The following is a 16,484-nucleotide window of genomic DNA, read 5'->3' as shown; positions in this document are numbered from 1 at the left end:
CACCTCCAGTCTCGGCCGACTGAGGCCTGAGTGGGCGCCTCGTCAGGCTGACCGGCAGGCCAGGCCGTGACTCGAGTAACAAAGACGAGCTGAGAGACTCAGAAGGTCTCTCTCTTGGAAAATTTCACCAAACGAATACTGAGGGAGAGAAAAACTGTGACCTGGAGAAAGCTGAAGTGAGAAGGGGAAGCTGGGGGAAGGAAGCAGGTGCAAGGGTGGGGCTGGGGAAGCCTGGGAGAGAGAAAAGGCCCGTTAGGCTTACGGGAAGCCCTGCTTCAAAGCCACCCACCTGGTCCTTCTGTGCAACCGCTGCGGATGTTTCCAAAACAGAAGCCCAACACACAACTCTCCTGCTGAAAACCCTCCAGGGGAGTCCTCACATGTAAGATGAAATGCAAGCTCCTTTCTGGGGTCTTCTAGACCCTCTGGCCTATGAGCCCCAAGCCGCACACCAGAGCTGGCCTAGCCTGCCTCACTTACTGCTCTGACCCCAGCACCTGCAAGTGTCCAGTAGATGGTCCCGGAATGAATGAAGGACTGAACGAGTGAAGGAACCCTCTGGAGTGAAGAGCCGCCCTCGGCATCTGTCTGCCTCTCAGCTGATTACAACGGTCACTACCATTTACTGTCGGCTTCCTCTGTGCCAGGCACTGGTTGGCGCGTTCTACAAACACTGGTTCGCTCACTCAGTCCTCAGCAACTACCCGCTGAGGAGGGTACCATCACCAGCCCCACTTACAGATGAGAAGACAAGCCACTTATCCAGGGCCGTACAGCCAGCAACTGGTAGAGCTGAGGCTTTGAACCCAGGCCCCTGGGTTCCTGAGTCTGTGCTCTTAACCATCTGGACTTGTCTGTCACCTGCCGCCAAGTGCTCCTACCTGAGGAAGCCGACCGCCCCTGCTGATGGACCGCCCGTGACACATACTATACACACATTCCTTCCCAGCAGCCCTGGGAGGCTTTATGGATGGTGAGCCCAAAGCTCAGAGAGGTCACAAGGCTGGCTCCAGGGCACACAGCTAGTAAGCTGTTTCTCTGACTCCAAAGCCCATTCCCTTCTACTCTCCAGGGGCCCAGGTTCAAACGCCCCAGTGAGCCAGGTGGGGAACGGCAAAGGGGGAAGCTGCTGGGTATAAGAGAAACAGCAGCCAGAGCATGATGACAAACTGCAACTACCGCTCGGCCTCGGCGCTAGGGCTCTAAAGGGAGTGCTGGGGACCACGGCAAACAGAAGGGCTGTCCGCTGTCTAAACTGGGAACCGCCACTCAGCTGCCACTGATGGCTGCCTTATGGGCGGCGGCCCAGCATGGGGGCCAGATCTTCCCATTTCCCTAGGCAAGGAGGAATCAAACTTTTAAAAAAATGTGTAAAATCTTTTGAATTTAAATGTTAGCAAGTGATTAAGTCTTTTTAAACTGTGTGAGTCCAAAAACCATTATCTGGGGGGCCAGTTCAGCCCACAGGCTTCAAGCTGTTGACTTTAAGAGTCTACCGGGCTAGCCCTCCGTATGTTGGAGAACAGCTGTTGCACCTTCCTCCCAGGATAAGCAGTGCCCATGTCTTCACAATCAGATCTTCCAGGGCAGGAACTGAGCCTGAGTTTTGTTTTTTAACCCCAGAGGCTTGCAGAGTGCCTGGCCCGTGGTAATACATGTTCGTTAACTTAATGGATGACTTCTCTCATGATATGGCTCCCAGCCCACTCACCACTTCTGAAGGTTCCCGGGTTTGTCTCCATCTCTGAGGGGTGGTCCCCAAAGGACTGTGTGTGGGTGGAACAGAGTCGATGCGAAGCTGGGGGTGTGGCCCCCCAGCACCCATTCCGCTCTCCTCCAAGGGTGCCTCTCTGCTCAGAAGAGGCTGGAAAGCCAGACACTGCGTTTCACAGCCTCCCTCCCAGCTGGGGTCTGGATGTGACGTGGGTGCAGCAGATCAGATGGCCTCATGGAAGGCAGGGACAGCAGAAGTGAGGTGGAAAGGAGGGGACACACGCTGGCTGTTTCTGTGCTAAGCATGTGGCAGAGGCCATGAGTGCTTTCATCCATGTCCCACCCTGGCTGGATGAGCTGTGAGCAAGGTCTTTCTTCAAAGTGTCGCTCTAGCAGACACAGCATCACTCTGAGGCCAATGGTTGTGGCACTGGCTTCCTGATTCCTGGATCACAGCTCAGGTGACACATTCCTGAGACTGATCCCCACCTTCCCTCCTGTGTCCTAGGTAGCAGCTTTCCTGGCAGGTCCGCGTTAGGATGCTGGGTACCATTCCTGGAGGCCTGGCTCAGAGCCCATCCTCTCGCTGGATGTAAGCACCCAATTCCCTGCCTTCCATTCATTTATGCTTCAAATAGCCTGAGAGGTCTCTGTTGTTAGGCACTGACTGACCCCTGACGGATTCGGTACAGAAGGCCAATTACAGCCTTCATGGCATCAGGAAGCCAGGAAATTAGCCATGATTAGGTCCTGTGAAGTGTGGGACCACAGGGAGAGACTGGGGAGGGATGCTAATTAATCTTAGGCCAAGTCTTTAAATTGCACAGACTCTGGGGTCAGCCATTAAGTCACAGTCTAAGATGCAAATATGGCTCCTGATAATAGAAGGCACTCAAAACAGCTAGGAGAACTCTCTGAAGTGAGAAGTGGAGAAAGGCCTCATTAGTGGGAAATTAACATTCATTGCTGGGGACAAAAGGAAGCCTCCAGGCTGTGTGCCCTGAAGGCCTTGCTCATCAGCATTGAGATGAGGCTTGGGAGTTAGCCGGCAGGAACACCCCTCCCCGTTTCATCAGAGACCCACAAACGTCCCTGCAGAGAAGTGAGGACCACTGGGTTTGGAGTCACAGGTCCAGGGTGCAAACCTCAGCCTATGTCCTCCCTTAGTATCTATGGGAGCAAGTCACCTTATTACCTCTCTGCTCTCTGGGCCTCAGTTTCTTCAGTGGCACCATGAGGATACTTATGTACCTCCAGGGTTATTGCAAAGATGGCGGATAAAGCGTAGGAAAGTATTTACCCTAGACCCATACGTATGTGCAGTGTGAAATGTTATAAAGCAGTACTTCCCAATCTTGGTGAACAAAGGATTAACATATATATACATATATATATATACACACACACACACACACATATATACATATATATATACACACACACACATATATACATATATATATACACACACACACATATATACATATATATATATACATATACTTATATGTATGTATATGTTGCTTAAGCCTCATCTCAGACCAAGTGAGCCAGAACCTCTGAGGGTGGGGCCTGAGAATCCCAGGTGATTCGAATGTGCAGTGGGGGTCCCACTGGTCCCAAGTAAGGCTGAGTAACTGCAAAGGAAGGTGTCAGGACTATATGAGCAAGAACGCCGAGCTTGGAGCCACAGATCTAGATTTGAATCTTGATTCTGCCACTTCCTAGTGGTTGACCTTGGAAAGCTCACTTAACTTTCCTGAGCTCTCGTGTCCTCAGCATCCTTAAAAGAGGAAGGACTTTGGAATTTATCCTATAGGTCTGCTGTGAGGGTAAAGGAGAGGAGTCACGTGGGAGCTTAGCTCACGGCTGGTACTGGCAGGTGCTCAAAAAAGCAAGCTGCCAGATCAGCAGCATCGGTAGCAATCCGAAGAGGCATCTCAGTCTGTGGGGCAGGGGTTTTGTCTTATCCACCCACTGCATCCATGGCATCTAAGACAACGCCTGGCACATCACAGGTGCTCAATAAAAAACAGCTGTATGAATACATCATCATGACAGGGCTGTGAGTTTGACCTGTGATGCTCCTGAGTAGGGCTGGGGTGGCCCCAGCCAGAAGGGAGGATCATGCCACAGAGTGGGCTGGAGGGTCCCCAGGGCTCCTCTGCTCTCCAGAGGCCAGTGCCACAGGCGGAGAGGGCACCATGGCAGTGCCCAGCCAGACCCACCCCCTGCCCGTGGGGATTCCAAATGCTCTGATTATGTTTCTGTTCTCACAATAACCCTGCTGCTTATTCTAAAGTGTGAGCTGGGGCCACCGCCTTGTCTCTGCCCAGGGTTTCCACACCTGGTGCCATCCTCGGCGCTGGACTTTGCTGGGGGCTGTCCGTGAATTGCGTCTTAAAGTTTCTTCAGCTTCTCGAAACAGGGTTTTTCGTCCGCAATCTGCACCAGAGATGAGGGAAAGAGACTTGGTGAGGCCCCGATGACGAGCCCACACTGATGGTGCTTTTGTAACTTACATTTACAATGCCCGTCAGGGTGCCCAGAGTCTTGTGTGTGAAGCAATACACTTTTGTAGCACTGTTTGTAGCCAAAAGGCATCAGAAAACAAGCTAAATGCCCAACAAAAAGGGATGGGGTATCAGTCACAGCACCTCTGTGCTATGGAACAGTAGGTGTGTTCCTGAATTGGGCAGGTCTATGTACAAAAGGAGCAATCTCTAAGATACAGAAGCAGGGTACATAGGACAGGGCGCACAACAGACCAGCATTAGTATAAAAGAGGGGTGAGGGGAGAGAGATATGTTGAATGAGTAAATATATTGCTGGGGGCCCAAGTACAGAGACTCCTGTTATCTGCACCTCCCTGAAACCTGGACCAGGAAAGGCCGGCTTCTCCTAACTAGCAGGTCAGCCAGACTCCTCCCCCATGAAAGCTAGGAGAGTCCATCCCATTTCCCTCTTTGCCCTGGGGGCTAGGAAACTCATGCTAAACTCTAAGCAGAAATGCAGTGGCTCTCCTAGGGGAAGATTTGAAGACACCACTTTCTCCTTTTATCCCCTTGCTGTTGTATTGACTTTTACTGTCTATTAATAGCTTGGGATCTTACCATACCTGTGAGGCAATGAATTAGAACACAAGTCAAGATTATTGTGTGCTGGACACTTTACACTTCTTATGTTGTTTAATCTTCCTGGGAAGCCTGTGAGGTGGGCATAATTATTCCCATTTTACAGAAGAGGAAACTGAGGGTCAGAGAGGACCCAATTGCCAGAATTCTCAAAGCTAGAAAGTGGCAGAACAGGGTTCGAACCCAACCCTGCCTTGTTCCAAGTCCTCTTCTCGTAACCCAGTAGCACACTGTCCTCTTAGACAAAGTGACCCGCCTTGAAGGGCACTCTGGCACTCATTAGCCCCATTTTAAAGATGAGAAAACAAACTCGCAGAGAGACAAAAATGGCTTCCCCAAAGCAACATAGCCAAACTGGTATCTGACTCCTATGCACTGCCATTTCATTCATTCAACCACCACCAAATCATTTTCGGTGCCTATATGGGGCCAGCCACTGGGTCGGGTGCCTTCTAGGCCACTTCCCAGATTTTATTTCATGTGTCCTTTATTATAGGACACCTGAAATCCACTTAAAGTCTGCAGAGTATGTATTAACTAAATTCAGACATGAACAGTGGAATCAATTATCACAGGGGTTAGGTACTGAAGTTAAGACATAGTGAGTGAAAATCAAGTATAATCAAAATTATCCTTGACATTTCCTTAAACGACTGGCACATGAGACCTAGGAAATGTAAAAGCCAGGAATTGACTGCTCTGGCCACCTTTGCCCTGGGGGAGTGGAGGCCGAGACTAGTTTAAAAAGAAGTGGAAAAGGATTTCTCTCTCTCTCTCTCTCACTTTCATGTTCTTTCTTTCTGGCCAAGTGGGTAGAGTTAACTTGTATAGGTTAACCAATTTCTGTGCATGGGGTGTGGCTCCATTGTCCCTAATTTGTCCGCAGAGCTGTTGCTGGCCTGTGCTCACCGTGAGTCCCCTCGGCATGGGAGGCACTTCTGGAGAAGCTGGAGTGGACGGCTTTCCGAGGGGATGTCTTCAGTTCAGAATTGGCCCCGTTGACGTAGACAGAGAACCCGTGTTCCAGGTGCTCCAGCCTCAATTGCATGGGGTCCTTGGCTCTCAAATGCTTTAATATCCTGGAAGAGAAACGATTGCTGGCTTCTCATTCTAGGAGCCTGGGCCACCGCCCACCCCCACGCGGGGAGGGACCTGCTGCTCTGACAGCCAAGCGTCTCTAATCAGAGGCCGGGTGGCGGGTGCCCAGCTGTTCATCCATAAACAGCCCTGAGAGGCCCATTACACACATGCAGGAGCAGCGACGGGGAGGCTGTTCCGGACCCGGCAGGGGTGTTTCTGCTTTTCATTCTGAGGCTCAGACATATGTTAGCAAAACCTTGGGCACCCAGCCTCTCCCCAAGGTGGCTGAGACAAAACAGGCGCGTGTGCACGCTGCTACACACAGCCCGGATCTCCAGGGATGATCCCAATTTCACGCATCTCTACTTTGTGTGGATAGCAGCACCTTGTTCCACGTGTAACAAAACGCGGTCTAAGCCTTTGTGAGAGAGATTGCACGGAACACATACACACATCAGGAAACGGCTGTCATCAGGCCAGGTGGACTGATTTTTGGCTTCAGGAAATAAATGTGTTCTCAAACACTCACCCCCTGATATCCCAAATGGCATTATTTTATATTCTGATGCAGTTTAAAAATACACCAGTGCAGGCTTGGATCAAGATTAATGATGTGATGATCACACCCTTCGGCTAACAGGGTCTTGGCGTGAGCACGGCCAGGTCCGTTGCTCAGCTTTCTCTAAAGCCCAACCTCGCACCTTGGCTTGGTCCTTTTTTCCCCAGACCTGATGTTCACTGTTCACTGCCGTAAACGGTGTGCAGCGTACTCTTCGGAATTGCTCCCGTGTGACGCCAAACCCTTCAGCGTCTTTACAGACACTTTTAGGCACCCCGCACAAACCAGAGTTATTTCCGCACAAGAAGAAATACAACCAACCAACCAACGTGGCAATAAATGAGCATCCTCTTCAGTGATTAAGTAAGTTCCCACCAAATTAGCAAAATGTAAATTTTAAAAAATAATAGTAATGGTAATCACATAAAGGGTAGAAGGCCAAACCCTGTTCTAGATGCTTTGCATATAGTCAGTTCTCATTATTCACAACAGTTATGTTTTATAAAGTTGCCTCAAACACTGAATTAGTGAATACTGAACCACTGTTCCTAGGGGAAAATACAGAATTTGGTTCCTGTGAGCCTCTGGTCACAACATTTTCATCAGCCGATCAATACAAAACCTTGCTTTATGTGTGTTTCTGTTTGAAGGCGCCTTATTTAATATATACTTAATACAATAACACTGAACTCATGCCAGCAACACTTCAACTCATGAGTGAAGGAAGCTTATCTAACACGTGTATTTTCTCCGTAAGGGACGTCATAGCCTTCTTGGGCTTAGAAATAAACGCGAGACACCACTTCACCCCTATGCCAGGGGGCCAGTTTAAACAGCAAAGTCATCAATGAAAAGCACAAAAATATAAAAAACACGGTGAAACGGAGCAGGACCCTATGGTCTTTTCCCCCCAGGTCCTCAGCCTGCCTTTTGTCTGTGGAAAAACTTTAGCCAAAGAATAAATTTCATCAGAAAAGTGAGAAAATGCAGAAACAAAGGAAAACAGTCCAACAAGACCTTTAGTTCCTTCTCAAGGGCTATAGGTAATATTCTGAGCCATATCCCGTGAGCTGTCTTGTAGATACTGAAAGCCCCACTAGGTGGAAGAAGTTAACTACGTGATGACTGGACTGTAGCCATGACATAAGCTCCCACAATTCCAAGAACTGGCCTCAAGGAAATGGGAACAAACCGACCCTGGAACTGAAGATTAACTGTACTTAAAACAATCAAATGATGCTGGTCAGACCACCACAGGACCAATTTCAAGATGACTGTCAAGAGTTGACTGTTCTGTTTCTGCCTGTAGCCCCCTTCCTTTGTCTATAAAAGCTCTTGCCCACTGATTGTCAGTGGTGGGGGGTGTGGTTGGCCTTTGGTCAGAAGTCCACCCTCCCCTCTGGTTGCCGGCATCTGAAATAAAGCAAACTTTCCTTTCCACCAACCTGGCCTCTTTATTGGCTTTTGAGTGGTGAGCTGCTGGACCCCACTTTCGGTTACAACAGCACTAAGTAAAATGTGAAAAGGACACTTTACAGTGTAAGATCTGAAACAAGAAGGCAGAGTGTTCCCTTGTTCTACCTTAGCTGGGAACGTGTGTGCTGGGCAACTAAAATTTTTTTGCCATCTGCATGTGTCTTTGAGTGACCACAAAAGCACTGCAAGTATTGATTTGGAGGTTACAAATAAATTTTAGTGAGTGGGTAAATTTGCAAATATGGAATCTGTGAATAATAAGGACTGACTGTATTAAGACTTTAATCTTTACAACAACCCTGTGGGGTAATTACTTTTCTTAACCTCATTGAATAGATAAAGAAACTGGAGCACTGAGAGGTTAAGTAACTTGCCTAAGGTCACACAGCTAGTATGGCATCAGGGCTAGGATGCAAATTGAAGCAATGTGGCTCCAGAGTCTTCACCACAACAAAGGCGACTTATAAAGCTAGCAAGCTGAAACTGGCAAACTTAGACATTGCTGGAAACTCAGAGGACCTTCTCAGAAGTAATATGAAAATACAGAAAATGCCATATGCTTGGTCTTTGCCCAGTGAGCAAATTGTTTCTGATCAGGAATAATGGTCAGCATTCAGTCATAACAAAACCATGAAAGCAACTCGAATGTCCAACACTAGGGAAGTGGAAGCCGGGATCTCATGCAGCTGTTAAAATTACGAAGAGTCTGTTGAAACATAGGGGCTTATTTGTGATCTCTTCAGTGGGGGGTGAAAAAGGCAGGATAAAAAATGGTATATATGTGATAAGTGCAAAGTTGGAAAAAAGTGTGTTTGTGGACCCAGAGTGGAGGGTGATAAATGTGAAAATTAAATCAGCTGTTGAGGGAGGGTGGTGGTATTACTGGTGATTTCTTTGTTTGCTTTTCAAATGTTTCTTTAACGGTTGATACATCCATCTTGCCAATCATGGCAGGAACATTTATTACAGACTGCTTATCTCTTGCCAGCCTCGGAAGCCTGGGAGATGCCTGATAGTTGGGCAACAGCATAGAACAGAAGGAAAACACAAGTAACTAAGAGACAATTTCCAAACACGGCAGTAGCTGCATTCTCTGGAGCCAACAATCAAAGGGCGCAGTGGGTACCAGCAGTCCCCGGGGAGGGAGAACAGGGAGCCCAGGGAGGGGCGGCACGCAGAAAATCTGACCACCTAGCCAGGGAGTGCCTGCCTCAACTTCCTTCCGGAGACCACCCTGTCTCCTGATGCTACCTTAATGGTCACGGTGGCATCCCGTTACCCAGGCTCTGTGGCTGGCGCTCCACAGAGGTCTCTCTTTAAGCAGAGTGATTTATGAAAATGTGGATTTATGAAACTGATAAATGAGGAGATAATTATTCAGACTGTGAAAGGAATCACTAAAGGAACTCCCCTGCTGCAGCTGGGCACATCAGCAGTACACACGTGGCATCAAAGAAAAGTGGGTGTTTTTTAACAGATAGCTTATTTTGCATAAAAAGCTGCCCTTAGTGTCGGGGATTCAGAAAAATCAGATTAAGTCCCTGCCCTTTCGGAGATGGAGCCCCCAGCCACCTGCTGCCCTGTCACTCTCTATTCCCTTACGGATTCTGTTTGTTTCAGAGCACGTGTCTCCCTGCCTCATGCTATGGAATAGTATCTGTGTGCCTGTTTATTCTCCCTTCCTGCCCCCTGGGTGTGGGGTCCGTGATGAGTGTGAGGAACAGTGAGGAATACTCTCAATATTTCTGGAACTCAAGGTCTAGCAGGAGAGAGAAGGCATGCACGCGCACCCTAATACAGCTACCGTGTATCTAACCACGTCACAGGCATCATTTCCGCTTATCTCGTAATGATCTTTGGGGTCACTTGTACAGAGACCTCTTTTGTTCAGAAGAGGAAGTGGAGGCACTGTGAGTTAGAGCACAGGGTGTCACGTTAGGGACTGTGACTGGGGACATGAGACGCTTGACGGCTGGGCAGTCAGGGCACAAGCAGGGGTCCAGGCGGTGAGAGGACTTAGCTGAGCTCGAAGGGCAGGTGGCGTGTTGCTCATGGGCCTAATTGTGACTGGGTTTATTGACTGAACCATCTCGGTCTCTAAGCGCCACAGTTACTGTGTGACTGTGGGCTGGCCACGTGCCTCCTCTGGACCTCATTTACCCCCAGGGTCAACTGAGGGGTTCTCTAAGGGTCAGGCATTCAAGGATTATCTGGACATCATTTGAGAAGGCACGTTTATCATTAAAATGATGATGATGACAATGATGATGATGATGATGATGATGATGATGATGATGGAGAAAGTATACTTGGATGGGTGGGCTTACTGTGGACCTCCAAGCACCTTGTCCTGCTTAATCCTTCACTGGCCCAGGGATTAAGTTCCTACCATTGATCTGTTTTATAGATGAATTTGCCCAAGGTCAGAGAGCCGAGGAAGCAGCCAGGATTTAAATTCCAGTCCATGAAGCTCCAGAGCCCGTCTCCCAGCCACATCATTGTGCCATTGCTTGTCTCCTCACCAGGCATCATGCTGCAGGGGCTCCAAGAAAGGAGAGTTCAGAGGAGAAGCAGTGGCTCCCAGGTGGGGGCTTCTTGGAGGTGGTGGCATTTGAGTGCAGCCTTGAAGGATGGAGAGGAGGAAGGCAGTGGTGCAAAGAGCCTGCCATTCCTCCCAGAACCTGGTGGCCCACAGGCTCTGTAATTTGTCTTCTAGGATGTCACCACCCCCCATCCATGTGGGTGGAGGACAGAGCTCCGTACTGGAGGCTCTGCCATTTCCCAGCTTTCGTGACCTTGGGCAAGTCCCTACACCTCCCGGGGCCTGTTTCCTCTTCTGTAAAATGAGACCAAGGATGCCTATGGCTCATGAGGATGGAAGGGGATACCAGATGAATCTCCAGCTCAGAGACCGGCCTGTGCAAGGCTCGCCCTGGGTGCTGGTTCTCCCCTTTCTTCTTTCTGCCTGAATCTCCTCTTGGGGCAGTGGGTTCACCTCTCATATGGGTACGTTTTCCTATAAGTTTCCCTCAAACAACCTTTTTCAAAAAGCAAATACCATTGCTGGATTCTTAGATCTTAGATCTGCCACCATCTAGCGCGTATATTACTGCCCCTCTTGGCCGTTAGCTCTTAACTGTTCCTCATATCTCAGCCCTTTGATGATTCTGGTTGTGTTTTCATGAGTCCTGTTGGCCATGATTACATCTTTCCTGAAGCTGAGCGACTAGAATCACTAAGCATCCTCTGGGCGAGGGCTGTACGGGGGTGAACCAGGGCTGCCACACCTTCCTCACTCTCCCCGGTCCTATCCTAGAGCATGTGATCACTCTCTGTGCTTCTGGCACAGTCACAGGTGGCCTTGTGCTCCCTTGCTGCTGCCTGGGGAGTTCCTTGAGGGCCAGGGCTGTGTTGTGGGCACCTGTTCTTTTTGCCTGTCCAGCAACTCTCCCCCATCTTCCAAACACAGCCCCTCAGGTTCCCCTTGGGAACTGCTCCACTCCTCCTCTTACTCCACGTGGTTTGGGTGAGACTCACACCATCACCCAGGAGTGGCCAGGCAGACCCTGCCACCCCCACCAGGCACAGGGCGGCAACTGGCTCAGGGATGGGAACGGGGCCCCAGCCAGACCAATGGGGGCCCTCCTCAGCACTTTTGCTGGAACTATTAGGAAAGATGTGTTCTCTTCCCCTCGAGGTGGGATGTAAGTGTGGGGTTTCCAGTGGCTGCCTTGACCTCCGTGAGGGAAGTACCTGCCTGAGATGATTCCAACATGAGAAAACAGAACTGAGAGATGGAGAGTGACTGATTTCAGTGACCCAGTTTGAGTGCCTGGATCCAACTATGCCTGAAGCCAATGTATCATCCTGGATTTGTTAATTTCACAAGTCAATACGGTTCGTTGTTTAAAGTCATTTACCTTGGGTTCCTGTCCCTTCAAGCAAAGGAGCACTAACTAATAGTCTGTGTCTCCCTCATTGCAATGTTCTCCTTCATACCAGTGGTAATGCTAGGCACTGAGAACGTACTCAATGGAATCCTCCTGAATGAATAGAAGAATAATGTCACCAGCATCTTGTGGGCAGCTGTGTTCTGGGCAGATGTCTAAGAACTCAGCCCAGTGATTGCACACCCCCTTCTTGGGTCACAAGGCAACGCAGATAAGCAGCCTGGGTTTTCACCTTCCTCTATGCCCAATATAAAGTTCAGAGGCTGGTTTTCTACCCAGTCTTGTAACTACATTTCCAAGTCAATTTCAGTTTATTCCCATAGAACTCCTCCATAGTGAACTTAGAGCCATTGGCAACCCTGGCAGGTTTCTCTCCTTTTGATTATTGATGACATTGTCAAACAAAACATAAATAAGAAAGTACGGCCCAGCTCCACCGCTTCCTGGCTGCATGATCGTGGGCAAATTGCTTGCTGTCCTGGTCTCCACTTCCTTATCTGTAAAATGGGTACAATAACTGTACCGGCTTCATCAGGTAGTGTGTGGATAAAACGAAATGATGGGGTTGAGGTGCCTGCCACACAGCTGGCACTCCAGCAAAAGTGCCTTTTCAGGCTTCATCTGATGACAGCTCAGGGGCACTCCCACTCTGCAGGTCTCCATTTGGAGGTGTTCTAGCACTACTTTCTAATTTCCTGTCATCAAGCCAGCTCTCTCTTGGTGACAACACATCCCCCAAATTTTATGGCAGCTCCATGTTGACATATTTTTTAATGGCCTTTGTGCTGCAACCTCATCTCTGGATCTGTTCAGCTATGTTACTGGTCGGTGCCCTTTGATCACGCACGTATTGATCTCTCGATTAATGAGAAGCAATTTGCTCGTAAGGAACTATGACACTCTCCTCCCAGACGAGTCACATGTATATGATTCAGTGATCGCCCAGGTGTTCAGTGGCACCATCAGCCTGCCAGAAACTGAATAAAAACATTCTGTTCCTGGCATTAATGATGATAAAACCCCACATAGGTCTAATCAGCACAAGCCTGGGTTTGAGGCTGCCCCTGGGACGGAGAGAGATGAGTGCAGAGCAGCTGGGCACATGGGATGTTGCCTGGCATTTCTGGCTGGTCCTGGAGAGTTGATCTATTCAGAAGTTCTCTACTGGGGGCGGGACCGCCTTGCAAGGAGGCATCTGGAATGGGGGCAGGTATTGTTGTCATAGATACTGGGGGTCTTAGTGGAATTAAGTAAAGGGGTGGGTAGGCAGGGATGCTAAACTCCTACAACACATGGGACAATCCCGCACCATAAAAACTTGCCCCATGCGACATGCCACCGGGGCCCCAGTTGACAAGCACCGGGAATCCAGCCCATCAGACAAGGGCTGAATTCACATTCAGAATAACAACCCGCAGACTCTCTTACCTACAAGATCCCAAGCCCAGCCCACAACACAAAGCCCCACATTAGTACCCCCGTCCTTCCCCCTCCTGCAGATCTGTTTGGGGGGCCTGCGGTATTCCTCTGTTTGTTTTGTGCTTTGATTTGAATTCATTACCAACATTTTAAAACTCAGGAGATTTCACCACACAAATCCAGATTTCCAGCTTCTCTGGCCACCTTGGAGGATATGGACCCCTTGGCCCGTGAGAGTTCCAGGTGCCCACTGTCCCCACTGAGCCAGCTTCACTCCCTGCCTGTCCCCTCCTAGCATCGGAGTTTGCAAACCCAGCTTTCTGTAAGGTTCCAGGCCTGAAGACAAACCACAGTGAACTGCAAATGAACTTGCGCAGCCCTGCAAAGGCACGGAGGACACGATACCCACTCTCTTTCAAACCAGCCCACAAGCCTTGACCCCAGTCACTACACATGGCATGGCTGCAGGCTTTTGTAAGAACCAGCACTCCAGAGTCAAAATCAGGACTGACTTAACTTTAAATGACATCAACCAACTTCAAACACAAGTGTAAAAGGACTCCTCCTTTACACAACAAGGCATGATTACAGGCTCAGATTTCCAGGGACCTTCAAAGCCTGTGAGATCACAGGCTGGCCTATTCAGGTGACTCATGCACAGGCCCTGCCAAATTCTAGCTTTTCATAACAAACCCAGCTTCTCCCAGAACCGAAGCAGGGAATCGAGAGGCGGCTCTGACACGTCAAACAGTTTGCTACAGCTCAATCAAAAGATGCAATTAAATCAGTGAATGGAGAAATAGGAACTGGGATGGCAGATATTATTCCAAGCTTCTGAGCGGAGGATATCTGCAGCCCATTCCTATGTGAAAGAGCCTGCGTGCTGTTAATAAATCTAAATAGGATTTTGATTTGGTTAATATTAAGGGCAGCCGTTGAGTGGCTTCATCTTACCGGTTCCTCTGTTGGAGCAATATTAAATACTCATCGTGCTTCTCATCAAAGTCTGTCACCATGTCCTTAGTGTAACCCTGAAATGAAGAAACAGAGCGGTGTGATATCGGAATGCAGGGAAGCTTTACTGAAGCCTGGGTATAGCGCACACCACACAGGAGGCCGACAGGCAGAGAGGCTGACCTTGACGAAGGCCCAGCTCCCTGGGCGCATCACCCTGGTGACCCAGAGCCCCAGAGACCGTCTGATGGCCCACTGGGTCTTGAACATACACAACTAACAAATCTACGAAAAGGAGAAGGTCGATTCCCCAGCCTTGCCACTGTTCTTTCCTCCCATGTCCTATAAAATCAAGGACTCTGGGAAGACTTGGGCTTTACTGTTTTCTCCACACTCATGATTTTGTGATCTCAGTTGTCCCAACCAGATGGAACCCAGATCAGTTGTTTAAGAGGGGAAGCTCATCTTTCTCTTGCCATTGTAAGAAAAACGCATGCTTATTATAAACAACTCAGTCATTACAAAAATATATGACCCACCCAAAAAAATATATGACCCAGAGAGTGAAGGCTACTTTAAAGCAGACATTTGTGGTTTCCTGCTTCCTCTTCCGGCCACAGAACTCTGAATTTCTTTGGGGGAACCATTCGGCCCCCTTTTTTCAGTTCACTGGCTTCCTTAGACGCCCATGAAAGTTCCTTTGGTCTCCTCTTGGGTCACATGACCTTGGTCTTAGTCTCAACCATCAACATAGTACTTCCCTCAGCCACAACGATTCACTAGTCTAGGGATGAGCCATGACCTGAGCACGGCCCTTGAAAGTCAGCCCTGGGACTTTGCTAATACTCCTGGGGAAAAAGCTGTTCTCTTTCCACTGGGGTGCTAAAGTGATGAGATGCAGGCCTGGAATTGCCTGAGAATGAAGTCAAGAAAGAAGACAGCAGATCCCAGAGATGGAGAGAGAGAGATTCCCAATGACATAATTTGAGCCCCTGGATCCACCCATGCCTGAAGAAGTACTGGAACAACTTAGTTATTGCTTTAAAGTTTCAGCTGAGTTCCTGCCCTTTGTAGCCAAAAGAATTATAAGTCATATACCATAACCTGACCATTAGAGATAACCCGTATTAGAATTTGTTACAGCTTTATGGAGGGATAATAAATGTATAATAAACTATACATATTAAAAGCAACATGTATATACCAGTAAAACCCCCATTACAATCTGATACATATTTCTCTAGATGTTTTTCTTTGTTTACAATATACATATATTCATATTTATAAATACACACACAAACACACACATTCTTTTAAACAAAAGTAGGATTATACTGTAAACAATGCTTTGTAATTTTCTGTTTCTTAACTAACTTTTTGCCAAGGAATGGATTAAAGGGACAATATCAGCTTCATTCTAGTCACAAGTCACAGGGATTAAGTGTTAAATGGCAAGTAAGACATTTGTAAGAGAAACACAGTTTGTGTGAAAATCCTAACGATTATCATGGGAAGAAGAAAAAAAAAGAATCTCCATCATTCTCTTCTTAGCGCCTCAAAATCTGGCCTTAACCCCACTCATCTACCAGAACTCTCCCCAAGGGTGACTCATAACCTCCTTAAGCAAATATAATAGCTCTTCCCAACTTCATCCTTTTCGACTGCTCCGGGCCATGGGGAGCTGCTCCCACCCATCCGTCCCCAAATTCCCCTCCTGTAGCTTCTGCGGTTCTGGATGAGCCTCCCTTCCCTCCTGTGCCTTCTCTGGCTGCCCTTCCTCCTTGGTCTTGGACGTGATGGTCACTGTCTCTCCATCTCACCTCTCTGGGTCTCTCTCCCTCTGGCTTCTCTTCTTCCGATACAGGGAAATGGGTCCCCTGGATGGGGAGGCCAGAGAGTCACTGCTAGCCCAGGGCTGACAGCCCAGTCCCCTTCTCTCCCCTTTTCCTATAGGACCCCAGCTTGTGGCCATCTGCTTCCCTCTTTCCCTGTCACCCCCACTTTTCCTCCCAGGCTCCCCTCTCTCTGGGCCACCTGGGGACAGAATGCTGTACTCCCATCTTCTCTCACCCTGATGTCTCTGAAGCCTCTGGATTTTCCTGGGGTTTTCCGGCTTAGCTAATCTGGCCAATCAGGAAGTGGGGAATAATAAGAAAGGGTGATATTATGAAATCATAAGAAATTTAAACAAACTAGCAA

The 16,484-nt window shown here is 48.7% G+C and overlaps 1 protein-coding gene across 7 annotated transcripts in view; it reads right to left on the bottom strand.

The window, feature by feature from the left end:
- Window positions 1-16,484, bottom strand: part of KATNIP (katanin interacting protein) — a 193,476-nt gene that overhangs the window by 128,625 nt on the left and 48,367 nt on the right. For 6 of the 7 annotated variants that reach the window (XR_009703334.1, XM_061209061.1, XM_061209063.1 and 3 more), the window contains exons 3-5: window positions 14,286-14,362; window positions 5,757-5,944; window positions 4,061-4,158 (exon numbers count right to left, since the gene is read on the bottom strand). Coding sequence is in view for 6 of the 7 variants with exons in the window: in XM_061209061.1 (XP_061065044.1) it covers window positions 4,061-4,158; window positions 5,757-5,944; window positions 14,286-14,362 (363 nt within the window). In the remaining variant the exon portion in view is untranslated. The remainder of the gene's footprint in view (window positions 1-4,060; window positions 4,159-5,756; window positions 5,945-14,285; window positions 14,363-16,484) is intronic. The other variant, XM_061209062.1, reaches the window with a different exon arrangement.

This window comes from Eubalaena glacialis, chromosome 13, assembly GCF_028564815.1.
Source record: "Eubalaena glacialis isolate mEubGla1 chromosome 13, mEubGla1.1.hap2.+ XY, whole genome shotgun sequence".
NCBI lineage: Eukaryota > Metazoa > Chordata > Mammalia > Artiodactyla > Balaenidae > Eubalaena > Eubalaena glacialis.
The sequence above is the reverse complement of the archived record's forward strand: the minus strand, read 5'-3'. Positions and strand labels throughout refer to the sequence as shown.